At 39.2% G+C, this 20,356-nt stretch overlaps 1 protein-coding gene across 1 annotated transcript in view; it reads right to left on the bottom strand.

Annotated features, from left to right (window-relative positions):
- Positions 1-19,509, bottom strand: part of Vps15 (vacuolar protein sorting 15) — a 35,679-nt gene extending 16,170 nt beyond the window's left edge. Inside the window, exons 1-21 of the mRNA XM_069499821.1 lie at positions 19,205-19,509; positions 18,733-18,913; positions 17,545-17,715; positions 16,583-16,771; positions 15,650-15,738; positions 14,883-15,092; positions 12,109-12,568; positions 11,355-11,772; positions 10,596-10,705; positions 10,072-10,180; positions 9,190-9,338; positions 8,192-8,335; positions 7,848-7,964; positions 6,944-7,078; positions 6,000-6,078; positions 5,470-5,546; positions 3,790-3,920; positions 2,896-2,990; positions 1,915-2,043; positions 1,230-1,305; positions 305-400 (exon numbers count right to left, since the gene is read on the bottom strand). Coding sequence (XP_069355922.1) covers positions 305-400; positions 1,230-1,305; positions 1,915-2,043; positions 2,896-2,990; positions 3,790-3,920; positions 5,470-5,546; positions 6,000-6,078; positions 6,944-7,078; positions 7,848-7,964; positions 8,192-8,335; positions 9,190-9,338; positions 10,072-10,180; positions 10,596-10,705; positions 11,355-11,772; positions 12,109-12,568; positions 14,883-15,092; positions 15,650-15,738; positions 16,583-16,771; positions 17,545-17,715; positions 18,733-18,913; positions 19,205-19,296 — 3,257 coding nt within the window. The 5' untranslated portion in view covers positions 19,297-19,509. The remainder of the gene's footprint in view (positions 1-304; positions 401-1,229; positions 1,306-1,914; positions 2,044-2,895; positions 2,991-3,789; positions 3,921-5,469; positions 5,547-5,999; positions 6,079-6,943; positions 7,079-7,847; positions 7,965-8,191; positions 8,336-9,189; positions 9,339-10,071; positions 10,181-10,595; positions 10,706-11,354; positions 11,773-12,108; positions 12,569-14,882; positions 15,093-15,649; positions 15,739-16,582; positions 16,772-17,544; positions 17,716-18,732; positions 18,914-19,204) is intronic.
- Between the last annotated feature and the right edge of the window lie 847 nt (positions 19,510-20,356).

Here is a 20,356-nt window from a genome sequence, read left to right as displayed (position 1 = left end):
AAAAACTGCCACACGCCTTCCAGGTTAGCCCGCTTCCATCCTCTAAGATGGAAGCAAAGCGGGCCTTCTGGTGGTAAGTGATGATGCAGTCTACTGCATCATCACTTACCACAGCAGTGCAGCAGTAAAACCTTAGCAGATTTTCATACATCGATTGTGCGTTTCTTGAGCGAGAAAATAGCTAGTCGCTGCCTCGTCGGCGGTGAGAGAAGTGCCTTTTACTGAGAGGTTGCAATTATTACACTTTGACAGCAATAATGAAAAGTTTACAACTTTTACTACTAAACTAAACTACTAGACTCACTTGTGCTCGTGTAAGTAAGCTAGTAGCTGGTTGCCGGGTCGCCACGTCGCGGGAGGCAAAAGATCCTCCCCTGCTTCCACATTGTCATCGTGACTTCTAAAACATTCACATCACATATACAATGTGTAACCAGAAGGTCTTATAGCACAAAATTCGTAACATAAACAATGAAAATAAATATCAACAAAATATTAAAAAACCTTTTATTAGAAAAGGGCTACTATGCCGTAAATGATTTCCTAAACGACGAACATAAAAATAAATAATAATATCGGTCTCCCTACTAAGGTCTAAGGACCAAATTGCGACACCCAAACTGGGTATCCATAATACTTTGTACATACTTATAATATGATGTAGTTTATGGAAATGCAATAAATGAAAATTGAAATTGAAATTGCACACATAAGGGAAAAATCTGAAAACCGTGAATTTTTGTACGGAACCCTCCGTGCGCGAGTCTGACTCGCACTTGGCCGGTTTTATTTCGGGTTGTGCCACACATGACATAGTTTATTCCGGTGTTTCTTCTGCTTGAGGCCTTTTGGCTTTAATGCTCAAGTGTTAAAGGCGCCGGGATAACCAAACCCTTGGTACAAACCAAACCCTGAGATACAACTGGTGATGTGTGGCACAACTTATGAAATATATGTTACTAGCTGATGACCGCGACTTCGTACGCGTGGATTTAGGTTTTAAAAATCCCGTGGGAGCTCTTTGATTTTCCGGGATAAAAAGTAGCCTATGCCAACCTCCAGGTCTTAAACTATATCCATGTAAAAAATCACGTCAATCCGTTGCTCCGTTGCGACGTGATCGATTGAAGGAAAAACCAAAAACAAACAAACACACTTTCGCAATTATAATAGGGTTAGTGATTTTCTTTATTTCTTTCAGAATGTCCAATTAGGGACCACTAACTCACCTGAGTGACTTTTGGAACTTCTGTTGCATTCGTGTGACTAAATTCCTCAGCTCCATGCGACATGGGGCCATACTGTCTGCAAGAAACCGCAACAATTTTACAAGAAGGAACTGTGATATTTTTACAAATAATCTGGCAATTGAATGGTTAACTTTTGTGATACAGTACGCGGCAGAAAGTAATGTAATCGACCTTTAGAAGGAGATAGAAGATTTGTAGAGCGTTGTCTCTGTCGTTGAGACCGACAAAACGTCATATAGGTATGAGTGACAGAGACAACGCTCTACTAAGCCGAAATGTCATGCTAAAGAGCGATGTACATTACTTTCTGCCGCGTAGGGTACATATATTTAGACATAAGTCTAGTTGCAACAATTCATGTCAGTTTATTGTGTGAGCCTATGTTTTCCGTACTAACTTGAAGAATTAATGGAAACTATAGGCTCGTTTGTGATTGGTTGGTTACTCATGGTTAACGCCCACTGACTTTTTGTCTTATGTATGAATTTATGGTATTCTTGTTGCAACAATGCATTGTAGCCAATAGTGAGCGACCGTCAACCAATCAGAGGTGATTGCTATCGTCACAATGTAGCTGTTATTTTACCGTAATCGAGCTTTTGTATGACGAAGTCTTAAAGAATACGGCGACGCAGAAAAAGAGAGAGAGAGAACAAATATTTACATTGCACGTAGCTGGCGCTATGGCCCAAAGTGCCCATCTGCGAATGTGGAGGCTGACTGACCGAGCCTGCGCCCGCCTGCACCGCACCTGCCGCGCCAGAAGCACCTGACTGAGACACTGTCTCAGATCCTGAAATAAAGTATTCGCCCTGAAGACACGTCCTGCTGGTCGATTACTGAAAAGCTGCAATCATTGCTACAAGCCTCGATGACTGAAAACCGAAAGGTCGCCGGTTCAAATCCCACCCGTTTTACTATTGTCGTACCTACTCCTTGCACAAGCTTTACGCTTAGTTGGGAAAGAAAGGGGAATATTAGTCAGCAATGAATTGAGCTAATATTCTTTTTTATTTAAAAAACCTCCATTGTTATGATTGGCTGAATTTATGGTATTCTTGCTGCAATAATGCATTTCAGTCAATAGTCAGAAAGAGTCAGCCAATCACAGGTTTTTTGGTTGCGTGATAGCCTTGCGCTGGACAATAATCATGCTTAAAAAGCAATGATGAGGGTCTAGGTTGGATAGCGCTTGCCTAGAAGATGCCTATTCACTCTTGCTTTGAAGGTATATTTAGGAATTAGGTTGTACATGTTGAATGATGAAACTTATCTCTAATACTAACAGATGCTCGCGACTCTGTACGCGTGTATTAGGTTTTTAAAAACTTGTGGGAACTCTTTGATTTTCAAGGGCAAAAAATTTGTGGGAACTCTTTGATTTTCAAGGGCAAAAAACTTGTGGGAACTCTTTGATTTTCAAGGGCAAAAAACTTGTGGGAACTCTTTGATTTTCAAGGGCAAAAAGTAGCCTATGTCACTCTCAAGGTCTTTAACTATACCCTTGCAAAAATCATGTCGATCCCCTGCTCCGTTGCGACGTGATTGAAGGACAAACCAATAAACCAACAAACAAACACATTTTCGCATTTGTAATATGGGTAGTGATTACAATTCGAACTTTAGATCTAGATTCTAGACATACCTTTAATAGAGGATTGCTCCTGCGTTTGTCCAAACATGTGCTGCCATTCTGTGTTCATGTGGGTTTCGTGTGAAAGAGACGTCTTATGTGGTCTCCTGTAAAGAAAATTACGCTACGTAGTGGCTTTTCTGTTGCATACAATCTCTAAAAATGACAGGTCTAAATATACAGTAAACCAGAACGCTGGCTAAAACGACACAGGTGATAGTACTGATGATTACTGATAAGATACCACAAAAAAAAACTAATAAAAAAGCCTATAATTTTGTAAAAGTTTATGATAAATTGCAAATAAAACATCTGACTGACGCTAGAGGTCAACGAACGTTGGGAAAGTAGGTCACTGGGAGTCAATCCGCGTCGTAGGCGGGGCATTGGCCTGAGTTTTGCACGCTGTACATTGCGGGTTTGAAAAATTCTAAATCACTAAAGGCAAATCGTTATTGGCGTTGAATCGTGTATTACGCTAAAAAAATGTGCCTTAGGCATTGTTTGAGTGGTCTAAAACCATCTTCGCATTATTGCCTTTCTAATGAAACCGGTTTGGGGCACATTGGTCGGATGGTTTTTAAGTCTATAATGGACATAGAGAGATATTTTTTTTGGGTTTTACACATTAGGATTGATTTGACTCGCCTACAGATATAGTCTAAATATATAAAAGGAAAAGGTGACTGACTGACTGATCTATCAACACACAGCTCAAACTACTGGACGGATTGGGCTGAAATTTGGCATGCATATAGCTATTATGACGTAGGCATCCGCTAAGAAGGGATTTATGAAAATTCAACCCGTAAGGTAAAATAGGGCGTTGAAATTTATGTAGAACGAAGTCGCGAGCATAAGCTAGTTAATTTATAGGGCGACAAGCCTCATTGGCCCACACAATACCTGGTCTGCGCAGCTGTGTACAGTTTGTCGGCGACATTGTGGGCGAGAGTGTCGACTCCCGTATCGAGTGGCACCGATCTCGATACCCCGCCTCCGTTCAGTACTAATCTTCCTGGCGCGTCTGTTATATGCTGCAATTTTTTTTGATTAGGCTAGAATTAATGTTTATTAAGCCGGGATAGCTTAGTGATTAAGAGGTCCAGCGGGGTGATAACGAATCTCGCGACAGGCTTGCGACAGGCGTAAATCTCAAGATCATTGCTGTCAAACGACGACGACGATAGACGACTGTGGACGCCTATCAATCGCGGTTCTTAGCCATATCCATAGCTTACAGACGCGTCCCATAGTTTGTTTCACGCTTTAGCCTTGTGTTTTGTTTATTTATTTATTTTAAATAGTTGTAATACCTAGCTGTAAATTATTAACTATTCATATCTTATGTTTGGACGTTTAGAAAAGAAAAGAAAGAAAGAAAAGACGTTTATTTATACAAATTGTGCCACACATCACAACTTAAAGCTACGAGCTGGTTATTCCGGCGCTTCTTCCACCTGAGAACAAGCAAAAGAAGCGCCGGAACAAACTGTCATATTGTGTGGCACAACCCGAAAAAAGGGTCCCAGCTCAGCATTATGCTGTATGCATTGTTGCACAAGAACATACAGCGCTGATTTTCAGTTTGGGAAGGCACTGGCCCCTAAGACACGGGATTTCCTAGTTTAGGGGTCAGGATTCCAGAGAGTTAATTACTGTACTGAGTTGTTTGAATAATATATATATATATATATATATATATATTAAACGTCACACGTAACAGCGGCTACAGAGAGACAGCAATGGCCACAAAGCAAAATAAGAAGAAGAAGAGAGACAGCAATCAAGCTCTAGTTCACCCTCTATCGGACAATCTATGAATTGTCGAGTTGCTGTCGTTACTCCAACGTTTTACGTAATCAGCCCGCCGGTCCCATTCGGTAGTTCGGGGGGCTCGATTCAGTTATGTGCGTTTTAATCAATTAAATATCACTTGCTTTATCGGCGAAGAAAAACATCGCGAGGAAACCTGCCTGAGAGTTCTCCATAATGTTTTCTAAGATATTAAAATTGTCCTAAATCTAAATATATAAAAGAAAAAGTGACTGTCTGACTGACTAATCTATCAACGCGCAGCTCAAACTACTGGACGGATCGGGCTGAAATATAACATGCAAATAGCTATTGTGATAACCGCTAAGAAAGGATTTTTCAAAATTCAACCTCTAAGGGGTTTGAAATTTATGTAGTCCACGCGGACGAAGTCGTGAGCATAAGCTAGTATTCTACAAAAAAAATGTGTGAAGTCTGCCAATCCGCACTTGGCCAGCGTAGAATATTGCCAAACCTTTCTCTCTGAGGGGAGACCGGCGGGGTGATTGCGTAAATCTCGCGATCATTGCTGTCAAACGTCCGCCAAGAGAGATACAGCAATAGCCACAAGGCAAAATAAGAAGAAGAGGAAGAGAGACAGCAAATGAACTATCGTATTGCTACTGCTGTCGCGTTGCTGTCGCTACTGCAATGTCTTACGTAATCACCCCGCCGATTTCAGTAGTGATCCGGCGACGAGTTGATTGTGGATGGATGAGGCACGCACACAGATATACGTCTAGAATCTAGATAATCTGACGCTAGACTAACCTGCGTTGAAGTGCTCTGAATCTTGATGAGATGTGCACTCATTGCTAGTAACTGGTTTTCTACGTGTTCTGTCATACCTATAAAGAAATCATTTATGACTAAATCTGTTGTCGGACAAAGTATTTCGGCTTGTCAGACCCAATTTTAAGATAAAAATTCCAGATTTTAGGACGAAGTATTTCTGCAAATTAAACCCGATTTAAGGACTATTGTGCGTCGCCATACCTGATTTTAGGACAATATATTTTTGCAAATTAATCCCGATTTTAAGACAAACTATTGTGGGTCGCTATACCTGATTAAACCCGATCTTAGAACAAACTAGTTCGCCCGGCCACACCTAATTTTAGGACAAAGTATTTGTGCCATCCGATTTTAGGGCAAACTATTTCAGCCGGCCACACTTGAGATTAGGAAAAATCATTTGTACCAATAACCCGATTTTAGGACAAACTATTTCGTCGTCCTTTCACTCAGTTTCACCTACTCAACCTCTGTTATATAACTGTCAAATGAAAATATGTTCTCACCATCTGAAGCCAGTCTTCTGAATAAGTTCTTGAGTTGCTGTCCCATTTCCGAGTACTGAGGCACCATTCCTTCTTTTACCTGTTGAATGTTCCCTGCTTTAAGAGTTATTGATTGACAAGAGTTATTCAAAACTAGATTTAGGTTTTTTAATCCCGCGGGAACTCTTTGATTTTCCGGGAGCAAAAGTAGCTATGTCTTACCCCAGAACCTGCTATCCTATACCTTTTCTCCACCTTATACCTTTCCTACCTATAGCTATCCTGTACCTTTCGTCGAAATCGGTTGAACAGATGGGCCGTGAAAACCTACCAGACATACAGACGGACTTTCGAATTTATAATATAAGTAAGGCCGTTTGTGCACGTATTCGGTTTGTATCCGTGATTCTTCGAAGTGGCCTTCATACAAATATGTACTCAATCATCATCATCATGATCAACCCATCGCCGGCTCAGTACGGAGCACGGGTCTTCCTCTCAGAGTGAGAAGGGTTGGGCCATAGTCTACCACGCTGGCCATGTGCGGATTGGTAGACTTCACACACCTTTGAGAACATTATGGTAAACTCTCAGGTATGCAGGTTTCCTCACGATGTTTTCCTTCACCGTTAAAGCAAGTGATATTTAATTACTTAAAACGCATATAACTCCGTAAAGTTAGAGGAATGTGCCCGGGAATCGAACCCCCGACCTCCGATTGGAAGGCGGACGTCCTAACCACTAGGCTATCACAGCTTCATGTACTCAATAGATTCGTATTTTTACGGAATCCACGATTTCACGGATGAGCGCACCAACGCCCTAAGGCTATTGATAGATATGCATCTTCTATCACTCCGTATCAAAGAAAACTAAATCCCCACCACGTTTGTCCTATTCTTCCTAATGAGTTAAAGATCAAAAAGTGTGATATTGCCGCAGATCTTCTCATTTGAAACGCATACCTTCAATCTAGCACTCCGCCTCTCTCGCAGAGTCTGCACGAGGCGATCTACGTCACCGTGTCTTAGCACTGCGTCTAGAACTTTTCTCGGTATGGGTTCCGCTAAGCTTTCTAGCAGTAGTTCTGCTCTTTCCACCTAAATAAACAAAATTAGAGCTGAAAAATAGAAGATCGCGCACGAATGAAAACTAACATGGACGTATACATAAGTATTGAATGTATGATAAAAATTGTAATAGTTGTTTAATAAAAACCGGCTAAGTGCGAGTCGGACTCGCGCACCGAGGGTTCCGTAACACAGTCGTATTTTTTGGACATTTTGCACGATAAGTCAAAAACTATGATGCATAAAAATAAATAAAAATATGTTTTAGAATGCACAGGTAAAGACCTTTCATATGATACCCCACTTGATATAGTTATCTTACTTGAATATTGAAAATACTAATAATTAGTTCATGACCACAATTTAATTTTTTTTGTGTGATCTAACCCTAAATTCACGGTTTTCAGATTTTTGCCCTAAAGCCAGCTATAAGACCCACCTACCTGCCAAATTTCATGATTCTAGGTCAACGGGAAGTACCCTATAGGTTTCTTGACAGACAGACAGACAGACAGACAGACAACAAAGTGATCCTATAAGGGTACTGTTTTTCCTTTTGAGGTACGGAACCCTAAAAATGTGTTATTAAACAACAATTACAACAATAATGAGTAGTGGTCCCAGGTCAAAATATCGGCAGTTAAAAATCGCCTAATTAATCGTGGTATGTACCCTTTTTTATACAATACAATATTTATTAAGAGTATATAGGTACTTTGGTTTATGTGGTATTTCAGAATTTTTGAAAATTCTACCCCCACGAGCGAAGCAGCTAGTATAAATTTGATAAACGTCCTACCTGGATCAGTTTGTGTTTAAGGTGTGGCCACACGAGCGGTAGTATTTTGCAGTTGACGTCAATGGGGTTCAATAGGCTCGCTACACACGACACCAGACCGCACACTTCGTGACGAATCTACAAGAGGTTTAAAATATCAGGATAATATGTACGGAGAGAAATCGGTGTAGTATGTAAGTACATATCAAAAATATTGGTGACGTAAGTGTGCATTAATGCGTATTACTTTGCATATAAGAATGATACCTAGGTGTATTAAAATGAGAGAGAGAGAGAGAGGGGGGGGGGAGAGGGGGGAGAGAGAGAGAGGGAGAGAGAGATAGTTAGTTAACAAAATGACATACCCATAGATTAGGGTGAGCGAGATACACAGCACTTTCGGCCACCAAGTCGCAGAGAGCTTGTTTCGGCAATAACCCCAATTCTGCCAAACTTGTGGTGGCACGTAACGCCTTCGCTATGATCCACTCTGATTGGTCTGTGAGGCCCTGTAATTTATTATAACCCTGTAAACTATTGCGAGAACAAATAAAACTAGTCATGTGCGAGTCGGACTCGCATACGAAACCATAGTACAAGAAATAACACTTTAATTTTCATGGCAGCCATTTTTAAAATTTTATTATTTTTTGTTAAAGCAGCAATACAAATACATATTATGTGAATACCTTAACTCTCTACCTATTACAGTTCATGAGATACAGCCTGCTGACAGATAGACGGACGGATGGACGGACAGCGGAAGCTTTAGTAATAGGGTCCCGTTTGGCACTCTTCAGGTACGGACCTAGAGAGTACTAGAGGATTCAAAGTCGAAGTTAGTCCGTATAAAATGACTCCTCACACGCCATTTTAACTCTATCGGTCAACTGTCATGTCAAAAGTACTGTTCACCTTTAAAATAAGGACTAAAATTTTCTGGGCGTTATAAATTATTTGGTACTAGATGATGCCCGCGACTTCGTCCGCGTGGATTCAGGTTTTTAAAAATCCCGTGGGAACTCTCTGATTTTCCGGGATAAAAAGTAGCCTATATCCTTCCCCAGTATGCAAGCTATCGCTATACCAAATCACTTGATCGGATGGGCCGTGAAAGGCGAGCAGACAGACAGACAGACAGACAGACGGGCAGACGGACAGACACACTTTCGCATTCATAATATTAGTATGGATTTTAAAAATAGGTAACATTACAGGTACACTTTTTGATTGTCAGTTGTTGGATTTGTAAAACAATAATATGATAATTAATTACGTAAAATTAAAACTAAAGCTACGAGGGTTCCAAACACGCCCAGGTCTGAGAAGAGCCCACGACAAACTCGGCCGGGTGAATTCTTACCTGTTGTAACAGCGGCAGTAGTATGGGCGCAGCGTGCTGGCCCACATATGATGCAACTCCCACTACCCGCTCGAAGAAACATCCGCGCAAAGCCACTTCTTCCTTATCGTTTAGGAATGTTACCATGTGTGACAGGATTACGTCATTTGCTAGAATTAAATATTTAAAAAATCATTTTTGGTTTTTATATTTTTAATCCCCGACGTAAGTTTTCAAAACGCGTATGTCTGTTATCTATCAGTGGCACCGTACCTCTCAAACATTGTGACTATCAAAAATATTAGTATAGATAATTAATTATACCTAGATAATAATATAGGTATACCTAAAAAAATTTATAAATAAGTACACCTAGATAATTTTAATACAATTGGTCGAGCATTATTATATTCTTAATTATCTGTATTCAATACATTCAATACATATAATTTCAATACATTGAAATTATCTACTACTAGATGATGCCCGCGACTTCATCCGCGTGGATTTAGATTTTTAGAAATCCCGAGGGAACTCTTTGATTTTCCGGAATGAAAAGCAGCCTTCCCCGGAACATCGGAATATAAAGTAGCCTATGTCTTTCGACGGTATGCAAGCTATCTCTGTACCAAATTTCGTCAAAATCGGTTTAACGGATGGGCCGTGAAAAGCTAGCAGACAGACAGACACACTTCGCATTTATAATATTAGTATGGATTTTTGTCCTAGTCATAATCTGAAATTAAGATTCTGTAAAATCAACAATGTTTGCGACAAGTCGACATGGCATGCGGGTGTGCGGGGCGTCCCCACCCACAGGCCATATCCAGAACTATACTAATGTATTTAGTGCAATTGTGAACTAAGCCAACGATGTGATTTCACTGTTATTGATTGACTTACCTTTTTGTTTTCCAAAGAAAACGCATAGCTTCGTGATACCATTTTCGACCAACGCACGCTTTACTACCGCTTGAGAGTCCGTCAGTAAATACGACACTGTGGAACGTACCTAAAGTAAAAGGAACCATGTATCAAAAATAATAATAAAAACCAGCCAAGTGCGAGTCGAACTCGCACACGAAGGGTTCCGTACAATCGTACATGATATAACACTTTTATGTGCAAGTTTTAGTAAACTAATAATTTATTCGTGAACACATTTTTTTTGTAATGTAACCACACGGTTTTCGGATTTTCCCCTTGGTGCTACCTACCTATCTGCTTTTCATGATTCTATGTCAACGAGAAACACCTATAGGTCTTGATTCCCTTTTCTTAACAGACACAGACAACGGATTGATCCTATAAGGGTTCCTTTTTTCCTTCTAAGGTACGGAATCCTAATAACAACAATTTTTTTAATTAACTACATTTGTTATTCGATTATAAATTGATTGATTGATAAACAGTGATAAAATACAAACCATTTCATGTAACGCCGAAAGTTCAGTCTCGTAGTTAATATTAGTTGCTTCTTTGTCAGCCACATTTTGGGTTTGATCGAGAAAGCGTACCGCTGTTTCCGCTAGCTTTGCTAAAACAAATATATTTGTCAAAGTGTTTTAAATACCTACACTTGAAGGAAATACCGTAATCAGTACCCTTATTATAAATGCGAAAGTGTGTTTGTTTGTTGGTTTGTCCTTCAATCACGTCGCAACAGAGCAACGGATCGACGTGATTTTTTGCACTGGTATAGTTAAAGACCTGCAGAGTGACATGGACTACTTTTTATCCCGGGAAATCAAAGAGTTCCCACGGGATTTTTAAAGATCTAAATCCACGCGTACGAAATCGCGGGCATCAGCTGGTACTGAAATAAATTTAATAAGTCTAAAGGCCAGATCTAGTACTAGATTAGGGGGTCACGACGGTAACCAAGGTGACTCTATCAAGGTTTCGTTTTTTCTTTTTTGAGGGACGGAACCCTATAAAATCTAAAAATGCCTTATTATTACCAATATTATTCGCATACGCGATCCGTACAGGCAACGCCGGATGGAAAGCACGCGGCGCCAGTTCCGGCAGGATGTATTCCGGAAACACGTTGCTGTCTTGCGGAGGCAGGTTCCTGACGCACGAGACACATTTGGCCACACACCTTATTGCTGCAGCTCGGACTCGAGTTTCCGGGGCATGGGATAGGTAGATCTTATAAAAATCTAAAAATGCCTTATTATTACCAATATTATTCGCATACGCGATCCGTACAGGCAATGCCGGATCGGAAGCCCGTGGCGCCAGTTCCGGCAGGATGTATTCCGGAAACACGTTGCTGTCTTGCGGAGGCAGGTTCCTGACGCACGAGACACATTTGGCCACACACCTTATTGCTGCAGCTCGGACTCGAGTTTCCGGGGCATGGGATAGGTAGATCTTATAAAAATCTAAAAATGCCTTATTATTACCAATATTATTCGCATACGCGATCCGTACAGGCAATGCCGGATCGGAAGCCCGTGGCGCCAGTTCCGGCAGGATGTATTCCGGAAACACGTTGCTGTCTTGCGGAGGCAGGTTCCGGACGCACGAGACACATTTGGCCACACACCATATTGCTGCAGCTCGGACGCGAGCTTCCGGGGCATGGGATAGGTAGATCTGGTACAAATATTCATTTTTTTTATTTGATGACAAGCGACTTGACTGCGATTTTATCTGGTAATAAGTGATGAAGCAATCTAAGAAAGTCTATCGTTTCGATCAAAAATCACATCAAAAATAACTTAACTAGTTAGACCACTGCATAGAAATAAACTTTAATAGGTAATCGCATAATAAACTATGGGTTCTTGAAACTGGCACAAGTGACAACTTTAGAGCGGGTGAAAAAACGCACCTCATCCTTTTTAGAAGTCGGTTCAAATGTTTTGTGCCCCCTGCCAGCTATATTAATATTCAAACTATCTAACAATAGCTTGCAAAGTTAATACTTACGATAAACGGCAAAATCCTGTCCAAAATGGTCTCTGAACTGGAATTCTCGCACAACAACTGCAGGATCTCCAAGCAATGCAACTTCGACGTACAATGATGCAAGCCCCTTATGCAAGACGTCACTAGAGACGTGATCAAAATCAACCCCTCACCGTCCGGCCCCATCTCCTTACTCTCCAACGTTTTATTATCGTTATCTTCATCAAAATCGGCTACATTTACATTCATAACTCGAAAACCTTCCTTTATTAATGCTTCCATATCAACTTTAGGGATTTCTCTGGTCTCTGGAACTAGATTTCGGTAGTCCTTCGAATTCGAGGGTTGTGTGAAGATTTTGATGATGTTCTTTATGTCCTGGTAGATACGGGCTATCTTCTCGTCGGCTGGTAGGATCGGTTGGGCGGAGAATATCAGCATGTATGATTGGAGGAATGAGTAGAAGTATTCAGGGAATAATCTGTAAAGTATGGAAATTCTACTCTTATTTTTACTAGCTGATGCCCGCGACTTCACCCCCGTGGATTTAGGATTTTTAAAAATCCCGAGCGAACCCTTTGCTTTTCCGGGATAAATTTTACTCATATTTTTACTAGCTGATGCCCACGACTTCACCCCCGTGGATTTAGGATTTTTAAAAATCCCGAGCGAACCCTTTGCTTTTCCGGGATAAAAAGTTGCCTCTGTACCAAATTTCATACAAATCGGTCAATCGGTTAAGAATACCGTGGAAACTCTTTGATTTTCCGGGATAAAATGTCCGTCCCCGGGATGTGAACTAGCTCTGTACCGAATTTCATCAAAATCGGTTAAACTGTTGGGCCGTGAAAAGCTAACAGACAGACAGACACATTAACAGAACACATTCGCATTTATAATATTAGTATGGATTTTAATAAAAAAACTTTCAAAGGAGACTGTTTCTTGTAAAGTCTACAAACATTTATTCTGCTAAATTATGCTAAAGTATTTCTGGACCTGGCCAAGGCATTTGATACTGTCTGTATTCCCATACTGTTAGATAAATTGGATAGAATTGGCATCAGAGGTACTCCGTTGCAACTACTGAAAAGTTACCTTATAAATAGAAGACAACAGGTTAAAATTGGTGATGCCCGAAGTCATGAAGCATCAATTACGTACGGTGTACCGCAGGGTAGTGTTTTAGGACCTACCCTGTTCTTAATATATATAAACGACCTCGCTCTCATTGATCGAAACAAATGCAATATATATTCATATGCAGACGATACTGCCTTTATTTTTCACGGTGATACTTGGGAGGAAGCGAAAGTTAATGCTGAGAAAGGTCTAAACGATGTTGTAAATTGGCTAAACAACAATGTGTTGACACTAAATGTATCGAAAACTAAATTCATGACCTTTTCGATTAGAAAACCAGCTCAACCGTCTGACAATTTCATTATAAAATGCCATGCATGTGATTATCAACAAGGAGTCATATGTGACTGCCCGAACATTGAAAAAGTAACAGAGTACAAATATTTAGGAGTGATAATTGATCAACATCTAAACTGGTATAAACAAATAGACAGTCTGATAAAGAGAACCAGAAATCTTATATGGATCTTTAAAAAACTACGCCATGTTGTACCACCTGAACTATTAAAAACTATATATATCGCACTGGGACAATCAAATTTAATGTACTGTATTCCTGCCTGGGGTAGTGCATGTAAGACCCAACTCATTCACCTAGAGAGAGCACAAAGATCCCTATTAAAAGTAATGTATTTCAGACCATTCCGGTACCCAACACATAGTCTCTATACAACAGCCAAATTATTAACCATTAGACAACTATACATCTTACAAACTATAGCTCGGGTTCACCGCACTACTGAATATAATAGATCACTCCAAGGTAGAAGACGTAACCACGCAGTCATCAACACTGTTTCAAGTAATAGGACCCACTTTGCTGGCAGACAATATAAAAATCTTTCAACCTACTTATATAACAAATTAAATAGAACCTTAAACATATACGACATGCAACTCTTTAAATGCAAACAAACAGTAACTAGTTTTCTAAATAATCTAAACTATATTGATACGGAAAATCTACTAAAATTTCAAATTTAAATTTAAATAAATTATTAAAGCTATATCAAATCAACAACATAAGGAAACACACAGAACACACACACACACACACTCAAAAACACACACACACACACACACACACACACACACACACACACACACACACACACACACATACACATACACGCACGACACACTGCATGCTAATTGTTTAGACTTAAGTATTTATAGTTTTTGTTAACACAACTATTATGTTTGAGACTGAGGAGGAGGAGCGGGGACCCTGAGACACAGGTTTATCAAACTTACTTCAGGGTTCCCGACACTAAACTGTAAACCGACATTGTTGTGATAAATAAATTTTCATTTCATTTTTCATTTCAATTAGCTTTCACGGTTTTTGAAATATTCTCCTCTCTTTACGGCGTCAAGAGGTCTCCGGCAAAAACTTCTACTTTGTAATCTCAAAATGTTAGTGTCATGATTTCGACCCAACGCCGCACCAGTACTAAACCCAGCTCTCATGTTTTGTACGAAAAATTATTTTAATATCACTACTTAATGAACAATTTAGAACCACCTAATGTCAAACAAGGTCGGAAGCTATCATTCAGTGTTAGACAAAAAAAAAAAGTGTTAGACATTGAATCAGAAAACCACCCTGCAGGTCTTCTAGCTAATTCATCAAAAATCTAGTTTTTACATACTTGCCCCTAGCTTCGTCCAGATAGATCTCAGCACTCCTTCTGTCCTTTGGGTTCCGTTCCGTCATGGATTCCAGTAAGGTCCGTAGCTCCAGTTCGCAAGTATCTGGTAGGGTCATGGTGGGAGGTCGATCTTCGCCGTTCCTGTATGCTAGTAATCCTGGGAGGTCTAACGCTGGAGTACCGTCGTTCCAGAGCTCTAGAAGAGCGCACCTAAGGAATAAATAATCTATAAGTAAAATGGTTTATTATGAGTATGCTGAATATAATACTTATTTTAATATACAATACTTAATATAATATAATACTGATTGACGATTATTTTCCGCAAGCAATATTATGAAAGGGATAGCAATAGATTTAGACGTTTAGTTTAGTTTAGAGATTGTGTACAAGAGACTTAGCCATTGAGGCTAATTCCGTTGTACGCAATCTCTAAACTAAACTAAAATGACACGTCTAAATCTATTGCTATCCCTTTCATAATGTTGCTTGCGGGAAAGGATGGCACTAAATTTACACCTGTTAATTTAGTTTAGTTTAGAGATTGTGTACAAGAGAATCGGCCCCAGTGTTAGATTAGTTTAGTGATAATGAGTGCCCTCTGAGGCAAGCAGCAAGGAGAAACTTATCCCTTATCCGCGGAAAGAAATTAGTATAGCGCTCTCTCTGTTACGTTGTCCCATATAAATGATAGAGACAAAAATGTCAGTGGGCGCTAAACATAGCTAGTTTTAAGAGATTTTGTCATATTGTATATTGAAACTCACCCAGTAGAGAATATATCCATGCTGGGGATGAGCTCACCTATTTTGCACGGCGATTCGCTCAATAATAGACTGCTAGTTCTATCGTCACCCTGTAAAATTATTAAAACTGTTTAGTAACCAATAGGTAACCAAAAATAGGTTTTTTTCTATATTACGCACGCTTGACCACAATCACACCTGATGGACAGTGATCACCTGGCCTCAGATTGAACGCGTTTACATAGATGCCTATTCACTCTTTGTAGTAAGAGAAGTTTAGGATGCAACCGAACCAAACTGGAGTGTTATTAGCCTTCTTTATAAACTAACCTCTATTTTTTTTAATCAGTCAGGCATTCAGTGGGGTCAACCGACAAAAAACTTAAGACTATGATATAGTTTTGATTGGATTCTCAATTTCACTGTAATATCAAATATCAAAATTTCATTATTTTTAAATTAATTAATGGCACCGATTCCTTTGTCTTACTCTAAACTAAATTAAGAGTATCTGCATCCTTTTCTTTTTAACAATGCTAAAAAAGGAACGGAACATAACTTTCACATTTAAAGACTCTAAATTTTAGTGCACAATACAAATTTAAACACTAAGTTCGCGACTGCGTGCTAAAATCACGGGTTTTACCATCTAAAAATTAAGTTTAGAAATGTCAAACTGCTTCTGTCCTTTTCATATTACAATAGTAAGAAGAGGGTGCGAATACTCTAAAATTAGGTTGTGCATAGAATCGGTCCCATTGTTTAGTTTTACATCTATCCCACCACTAATAACATTAACATGTCAGTGACGCAACCTTGAAGTTTTATCCATCCCCAAGTCACCCAACACGCCTAAAGTTTTCAGTCCAAAAAATAAGCACATTTTTTGCACCAAGTAAAAAAATGCTTCGAAAATCGGCAAACCTTTAATTTTTAATTTAAAACAAAACTCACCGAATTTCTGACATTAGGATCTGGAGCCCTAACAAATCTCTCCGGAGCTACATAGCACAGCCTTCGCCTCGACGTGTCAAAGAAGTAGCTGAAGTCTGCGGGATTGTCATCGGGGAGGAAGGTGGGCTTGAATGACGCGATGTCCGTGAGGAGCACCCACAGCCAGGAGGTTACCATTATGTTTTCTAACTGGAAAAAGATCACACAAAGCCATACTAAGCGTGTTTGTGCACTCATCCGTATTTGGTTCATATCCGTGATTCTTCCAAGTGCCCGTCATACAAATACAGTAGATTCGTATGGTTTTTCACGGATCCGTCAAATCACGGACTAGTGCACAAAGCCCTTAATATCACTACCCTATAAGAGTATGGATGTTATTACCTGTAGGCTTCTGCCTCTACAGAGGTTCGCCGAAGCCGTCTAGGCAGAGCAATCGTCAGGGAGCAACCCAAGATGAGCACTACTAGCGGAAATATCTACGAATCTCGCTGGAATGCGCTTGCGGAAGCGCGAGGGGTCGCGCTTCCCCGCAACTCGCCCGTTTTCGTCTATTCAGTACCGGTGTCAACACGAGCGCGTTGCATGACGTCACTAAGCCAGGTTCGCAGATATTTCGGCCGGCTTATAACTCCGGGACCTATATTGAAGGGTCATCACGGTCGTCGTTTAACACGAGATCAAATGACGCAAAGGCGAAACTCCTTATACTGTGCTTATATTATATATAATGCGAAAGTGTATCTGTCTGTCTGCTAGCTTTTAAAAATTTATAATTAAATTAAATTACCACTATGGTTGGTATGGACTTGGTTTTATTAAAATGACTTCTTCTTCTTCTTCTTTGGGGCTATGCAGGTCCTTGATATCCCTGTATCACCGCGACCGTCTCCGATCTATTGTGTTTGCCTCCACTTCACACTTCCCTGTCAAATCCTAAAATGACTAAGTTTATAAGTTACCTTAATATCTCCGTGACAGATGCCAAGTTTATGCATCCTGTGCAATGCGTAGAGGACCTGGAATGTTATCCACTTCTTCTCCAGCACAGTGAGAAACGGTCGAGTTGACATTCTATCATACACACTGCATTTACAGTACTCTCGCATCAGAAGACCAGCTTTGTCTGTCAACTGAAAAAAATGCATGAGGTTTTCCGACTAATTCTTTTTAGTGTTCCTTTGACAAGTCTTGCTGATAATAAGTTTGAACTGAGATTTGAATTATCCATCATCGTCAAAATTAAAAAAAAAACTTATACTAAAACATACTAAGCATATACTATCTAAGTATATAAAGGAAAAGCCTATACTATACCTACCTTTGCTTGTCCATCTCTGGTATGTAGGCATAAGAGGTTAAATTGGCAGCCTTCTATTCGGAAGGTCAGGTTCAATACCGCACATTCACCTCTAACTTTTCAGAGTTATATGCGTTTTAAGCAATTAAATATCACTTGCTTGAATGGTGAAGGAAAACATCGTGAGGAAACCTGCGTGCCTGAGAGTTCTCCATAATGTTCTCAAAGGTTGAATGAAATCTGCTAATCTGCACATGACCAGCATGGCCAAACCCTTCTCATCTGGAGAGGAGGCCCGTAGTCTGTAGTCAACCGACATCCAGCGATGGGTTGATGATGATGATGATCATGGTGATACATAACATTAATTTCTACCTGTTATCATGTGGTTCATAGATGTTACATAATATGTAGTAATAATATTTCATAGATATTAAAAATACCTGTAAAATTTTATCAAACATGATTTTTAAATAGTTGGCATTTATCTAAATATATAAAAGGAAAAAGATGACTGACTGACTGACTGACTGACTGAACTATCAATGCACATCTCAAACTACTGGACGGATCCAGCTGAATATTGGCATGAATTGGATTATGACGTAGGCATATTACATAGGATTTTTGATAATTCAATCCCTAAGGTGTGAAATAGGGGTTTGAAATTTTTGTAGTCCACTCGGATGAAGTCGCGAGCATAAGCTAGTTATCATTATATTTTAGATAGTCTGATTGTACCAATTTTTCCAATATAAAAACAATAAGTTAGTACATATTATATAATATATGTCTTTTATTTACTTGTTACACTATTTACTCAAGCTCAAACACTTAGATCAGTACTCACAATAACTCTCTGAAATGGTAAGCAATTAAAAGCAGAGGCCAGCTGTTCTTTAATCTTCAGTATCCTTTCCTTGTGTTCGGCCAATGGCAGTGAAGGGTCATGAACAGCAAAAACCTTAACCACAACCAGGCCTTCTCTGGTGCGTGCTCGGGCCACTTTGAAGAATCTTGTAGAGCCAAGGCTGAATGGGATAACAAAGATAAGTGCATGTAAACTAAGAATAGGATGGACTTTCCGCTATTTTGTGATATTTATTATCTTAGCTGGAAATACTTATTTGATGATAGATGATACAGAATGGAAATAGGATACAATTGAAATGGAATGTAAATTGAATAGCATTCTTCAAATTCTAATGACTATTTTGAGAGTTACGCGGGAATACATTAATGCACGTACCTATAAACAAAGACTGGGTATCTTAACACTTTCTAAGCTTCAGTCATAGAAATATTGGATACATAGCACTTACTTTTGATCGAATGATAAATCCACATGGTCACTTAAATAATGTTCAACTGGATATATTTGTGACGGAGCTACACCGACCAGTTGATTGCCCATATTGATTCAAAGAAAAATTAATTCGCTAACGTAATTAGTTCACACGTAGTTAATTCACATATTTCCACTGCGTACGTAGCTATAGAAATCTAAACAGATTTATAACAATATTAATTAATTTAACAAAATAATATTGCAACTTGCAGTTTTGTACTTTTGTTTTTGTTGATAAAAAGATAAATTATTTTGAAATATAATAGAATTGTCATCTTGATTCTGTCTGAGATTGACATTTAAAAAAAAAAAAATTCGGCCCTGGGAGATTGACATTGTACTTTAAGGACCACAGAGTACATTACAAAGAGTAGCACTCAGATATATTAAGATAATCCTACTCTATGGTATGTAACAGGTACAAAACAGTTGTATGTTGTATAATATATAACAGGTACAAAACAGTTGTACCTGTTACATACCATTTTTACATTTACAGTTTATCTACTAAACATACGGTGTAGACAAGTAAAACAAAACGTACCATTTTAGTAGCACAAATCACTAACGGTCATTTTCCAGTTTAAAATAATTGTAAAAAACCGACAAAGTGCGAGTCAGGCTCGTGAACCGAAAGTTCCGTACATACTTTTTCGACATTTTGTACGATAAATCAAAAAATACTATGCATTATATTTTGTATGTATTATTTATTGTTGGATTTTTATGTTAGTTACTAGTTACTTAAAGAAAATCAAACTAAACTATAGTCACTATAGTCGTCTAATTATTATTACTTGATTGATAACTATTGAAAAATACTTATTCAAATAACAATATTATCTAATACAACCTAACCACGGATTTGAGCCGATATATTTTGATTATATGCAAACTGAAACTAAAGCAGTATAAAGGGGATGTTTTATCTATATAATCTAAGTTTTTAATCGTAACAAGTTCCAAATCACACTAATTTGGAACTTGTTACGGTTCATCAATTTCTGGATCCAACGATGTATGGGAGATGGTCGGTCTCCTTTCGTGATTCTAGGACAATGGAAAGTACCCTCTAGGGGCTCTAGGGTTCATGACAGACACGACAAACACACAGACAGGCAGACAA

This window comes from Maniola hyperantus, chromosome 7 (assembly GCF_902806685.2).
Source record: "Maniola hyperantus chromosome 7, iAphHyp1.2, whole genome shotgun sequence".
Lineage (NCBI taxonomy): Eukaryota > Metazoa > Arthropoda > Insecta > Lepidoptera > Nymphalidae > Maniola > Maniola hyperantus.
This window is presented reverse-complemented; position numbering and strand designations above follow the sequence as displayed.